This window comes from Bison bison, unplaced genomic scaffold (genome assembly GCF_000754665.1).
Source record: "Bison bison bison isolate TAMUID 2011002044 unplaced genomic scaffold, Bison_UMD1.0 scf7180017864383, whole genome shotgun sequence".
Classification (NCBI taxonomy): Eukaryota; Metazoa; Chordata; class Mammalia; order Artiodactyla; family Bovidae; genus Bison; species Bison bison.
Window position 1 is genome coordinate 3,509,013 of NW_011494955.1, and position 5,311 is coordinate 3,514,323.

The 5,311-nt window shown below is 42.7% G+C and overlaps 1 protein-coding gene across 1 annotated transcript in view; it reads right to left on the minus strand.

The window, feature by feature from the left end:
• Window positions 1–903: 903 nt before the first annotated feature.
• Window positions 904–5,311, minus strand: part of BCDIN3D (BCDIN3 domain containing) — a 5,904-nt gene continuing 1,496 nt past the window's right edge. Inside the window, exon 2 of the mRNA XM_010857784.1 lies at window positions 904–2,213. Coding sequence (XP_010856086.1) covers window positions 1,569–2,213 — 645 coding nt within the window. The 3' untranslated portion in view covers window positions 904–1,568. The remainder of the gene's footprint in view (window positions 2,214–5,311) is intronic.

Sequence of the window (5,311 nt, forward strand, 5' to 3'; positions counted from 1 at the left end):
ACAAGGGAAGAAGAAGGGTTCAAGACTGAGGGCAAGAAAAGACTTCCTGACACCGCAAACAAGAATGGCACTCGGTGGTGGTTAGGGCACCTGCGTAGATTAATGGAGCAGGAAGAGCCAAGAGCCTGCAGAGGGGAAAAGTCTGCAAGAGTCACGAGGGTAAAAGTGATCAGAAGCAGCAGTATAAAAAGACCGAGAAGCAGTATTGGAGTCTAATTGAGATTGGAAATGGCACCAACCATACAATTATCCTGCACAAAATAGAAAAATTGGTTTTCCTAAATGAAGGTTTTGGTTCCATCCTCCTATTATTTAGGGATTGCTCTGGCTTCTGCTCCCTCATGCATAAAGTTCAAATTCCTTAGTAGGAACTTTTCCTAACTTCTTCAAGAGGTCCAACCTCTAATTGGTGGTTCAGACTCTCGTTCCCTTTTCCTCCCTCTTATAACATCAACTCTGAAAACAGGATCTTAGGGATTTTTAAACTCATCAAACCAGTTTCCCTTCTTAGCTAGGTGTTTTGTTTTTCTATCTTCTCTCCACCAAATCTGTTTCTACCTTCCACTTTCCCTTGGAATAGACTCATGGGTGTTTTAAAAATTGACACCTGTCAGATATCAGTGACACCTGTTTCATAGCACAGATGCTACAGCCATCCAACTCCAGGCTGCATTTAGTATACACTTCCCTGCGAATATTCCCATCCCCATAGTGGTATGTACCTCCATGCTGGTGTGCTTTGGCAGAGGTCCCTGACAAAAAAGTCCAAAATTTACTTACTCACTGGCATGTTTTCTGCTTTGAGCTTGGGTGAGGTTCTTTTTCTTGAGCTGAAACCTCCAGGGGAAGAGTGGTTAAAGGCATAAGTTTCTTTTCTACTCCAGATTCACAGGGTATTCTCAATCATACTCAAGTCACTTTTATTATATATAATTGTATATACTGTATACAATCCCACTTCATTCATTTCATTTGTACCAGTTGAATTTTGAGTTCATGATTTAAATCTTTTAAACACTTTGTAAATGCTAGTCAATGTATCTTGGCTAATACTGTATCTGTGACTGCCATGCTCAGCCTGGGCGTGCTGGAAACTTGACCTGCTCTGGAAAGATATTTTTCCTACCAAAGCTCTCCTTTAGACAGGCCAGTGACTTTTCTTTCCAGACTGTATTGTGAGGTTTTGCCTCATAGACAGGATAAGTCTAGAAGAAAGCCTGAAGAAGGCAGATCAGATTCAAGTAGCCCAGGGAACAGACACATTCTAAGGCTAAGCTTGTCTAAGTTTTCCTAAATAATCACCAAAAGCAGCCCCTTCCATATCCCAGAAGCACTTTCTCTAGGTTACCTCCTGCCAGACAGCCCAGGTCATTGCCCCTCAGACAGTCTCCTCAGGGATCATCCCCCAAAATGGGGAACAGATAATAATTTGTTTAGTTCCATGTCCCAGAAACAAAACTTCTGCCAGGTTTGGAGGCTGCCTAACTACCAGGAGTTAAGGAGAATGAACTTAATTTTTATATAAAACTCTTTCAATATCTCTATCCTGGTCTTACCGCCCTCCCATCTCACTCTCTCCAGAATCTTATTCTGTTCCTTTCTTTTCCTTCTTCTATCAGCGACTCAGGGATCGGATGAGTCTCTGTGGCTTGTTTTGTCCTGAAGAGCAGAAGGCTTCGGTCCCATTTGGTGTTGCCAAAGCAGCATACTAATTCCATGCCATGGTCCTGGGTCAAGATCTGCACAATCTGGCTGGCCATATCACCTCGGATGGCCAGGGAGCGGAAGTGGTCAAAATCATGGAGGCCCAGCTTCCGGAGACGCCTTGCAGCTGCCCGGTAACACTTCCAGGGCTGTGGCTCCACGAGGAGGTAGCGGCATAGGGAAGAAAGGTGGGCCAGGAACTCCCACAGGCCTTGGTCCCCATGGTTCAGGTGAATCCACATGGTTACTGACATGCAGAAGCCAATATCAAAAACTGAGCGTCCAAACTGGCTCAAAAAAGAGCTCAGGAGAACTTTCCGGGTCCTTTGATTCATGAAGTCCAGGGTAATAAAAGTCAAACCATCAGGAAAAGGGCATTCTTTTTCAGCTCGTTCCACCAGGACTGGATCTATGTCACAGCAGAGGAGATGGAGTTCTCTTGAGGCATCTAAGCAGGTCTCCCCATCATGTAGGGAAAGGAAATGTTTGTACAGAGCCACACTCAGATCCTAGAGGAATCCAAAAGAGCTTTGTCATTGCGGCTCTCAACCAGTGAATGGAAGAGAAACCTGTATCTCTTAGACTCTCACTGAATCACCTACTCCTAGCTTTATGGGATGTAAGGTTCTTAAACTATAGCCTAAGGAGGTTGCCCCCCAAAGTTTTCCACAGAGCCCTCCAGGGGTCTCAGGCTGTAATGCATCATCTCTATACCTTCCTGATACTGATGGGTTGCATGGTTGAAAGTTATAGCCCAATGGATGCAGCAAAGGAGTCCAGAGCTGTATTTTCCAGCTTAAGTAACATGCTTTTTTTTTTTTTTTTGAGTATCTCATACCCCAGGGAGGAGCAAATATTTAAGGGGCATAATAACCATGCTCCCTGCCAGGAAGGTGAGGAAGAGAGCAAGCACCATCTCATAAAAATCTACTTCTCAGACTTGTGGTTGGGAAAGTCTGGATTGCAAAAAGTCCTCATTCAGCCTTCACTCTGCATCTTCAGCTTTACTACATGTCTTACACTTCACCACCCCCTTTTGAGACTTACTCTGCTTTTGTATCCATTATCCCCAAAAGTCACTGCAGACCTCCTTCTAGCTAAATCCAATTATTTGTGATTTTCATCACCTTAGTACCTTTTTGACTCTTAAGTCACTATCTCCTTTCTCTAACTTTGACTTCTATAACCATTATAACTAACTCAAATTGGTGTTCTAATCTGTTTTTTCCAAGGCATTTTTCTATTCACTACCTCATTTGCTCTGTGCAACAATCCTATGAGGATAATATATAAGGCCTTCGTTCAGGTGAAGAAAGTGTATCTGGAAACAACCCAGATGTCCAATAATAGTAGCAGGGATTAAGATGGTATACCAGATAGCAATTTAAAATGAAGGAATTCAGCTCAGTGCAGCAACATGGATGAGTCACGCAAACACATAATGCCGAATAAAAAAGCAGGACACAAAAAGAAAATATATGGCAAGCTTCCATTTATATGAAGTTTGAAAATGTATAAAATTAAACTACATTGTTTAGGGATACAAAAATAGTAAGCTATAAAAAAAGCAAGGAAACAATAATAATAAAAGTTATTTTATCTTTTATCTCTGGGTAGAGAGGGGGGTTTATGAGCAGGGAAAGGCATATGGGAGACTTCTTGGGTGGCTGACATTTTATTCTTGATACAGACACTAGTCATCAAAGTTTCTGCTTTATAATAATTCATAAAGTGTGAATTTATGTTTTGTGCACTGTTCTCTATGTGTGGCGTAGTTCACACACACACAAAAAAGACCCCTGTATTTTAAAAATTATGGTTCACAGGGCAGTCCAATGTCACATGGTTATTACATGGCAAGATTTAGGCAACATTAAGGTCTTTACTCCATAATAGGCATCTCATACTTTAATAGGCATTCACATCACCTAGGGATCTTACTAAAATAAAAATGTTAAATTAGTAGATCTGGGTTGGGAACTGAGATTCTGTATTTCTGGTAAGCTTCCAAGTCATGCTGATGCTATAGTTCAAGGACCACATTTTAAGTAGGAAGATTCTATAGTACTCTGCTTAAAAATGTCTTCCTCTCTCTGTATTTATTTGTTTCCCTCCTCCTAGCTGATCTTGGGTGTATCAGATTTAAAAAAAATCTTTTGACCATGCATGCATGGCATGTCGGACCTTAGTTCCTTGACCAAGGATCAAACCCGTGCCCCCTGCATTGGTAGACTCTTAAACCACTGGACCACCAGGGAAGTCCTGGGTGTATCCCATGTTTGATCAGTCATTTTCATCACATCAGTCCCTCCTCTACCACATCTCTTAATACTCTCCATCCTTATTTCTTGAATCTTAGAGTCCCCAGGAAGCTTAAAAAAAAAATACAGACTCAAGGTCTCAATCCCCAAGTGTCTGATTCAGTAGGTCTAGAGTAAGGCCTAGTTATTAAGATTTAAACAAAGTAGCCCCCAAATTATGGCACATCTATACAAAAAAATATTATGAAGCTACTAAAAAAGAATGTAGTGACATGAGTGATCTCCAAATTACTAAATGAAGACCAAGATGCAAAACAGTGTGCTATTATTTGTAAAACTAGAAGAGGTGAGATATTTATACATACACAGATGTCTGTGTACACATAGGCCACATACTCAAGAAACTATAAATAGCAGTTGCCCTTGTGTACAGGAAGAGGCTTTCCTGTTGCTCAGACATAAAGAATCTGCCTGCAGTGCAGGAGACCTAAGTTCAATCCCTGGGTTGGGAAGATCCCCTGCAGAAGGAAATGGCCACCCACTCCAGTAGTCCTGCCTGGAGAATTCCATGGACAGGCTTAGGAGCCTGGCAGGCTACAGTCCATAGTCACTCAGACACGACTGAGTGACTATCATCATAGGAAGAGGAGGATGTAGGGTCAGGAGTAGAGACTTGCTATGTATCCCTTTGTATTTTGAATTGGGGGGGGGGGGGTCTTGCTACTGCTACTGCTGCTAAGTTGCTTCAGTCGTGTCCGACTCTGTGCGACCCCATAGACAGCAGCCCATCAGGCTCTGCCGTCCCTGGGATTCTCCAGGCGAGAACACTGGAGTGGGTTGCCATTGCCTTCTCCACTGCGTGAAAGTGAAAAGTGAAAGTGAAGTCGCTCAGTTGCGGCCGACTGGTAGAGACCCCATGGGCTGCAGCCTACCAGGCTCCTCCATCCATGGGATTTTCTAGGCAAGAGTACTGGAGTGGGGTGCTATTGCCTTCTCCGGGGGGGGGGTGGAGGGTCTTATCAAGTATTAATACAAGAATCTTTTCTTAAGTGCAAAATAATAAACTCCCTAAATATATAGCCAAGTTTAGGAACCACTGCCCTAGTTAACTGCAACCATGTCTTGGCTCCTAAGGTGCACATATAGCACTTTCAACTTTAAAATCTATTGTGGTTTCCTAATGCCTTTCATGAAACCTCAAATCTTATATCCAGTTTCTCTTTTCCACTGCTTTCCCCCTCTGATTTCATGTATCATCACAGAAGAGAAATGTCTGCAAAGGATAGTCAGACACCCATCTCTACTCATTCCAGCCTTTAGCCTGTGTCCAAATGTAAACCCCCCCC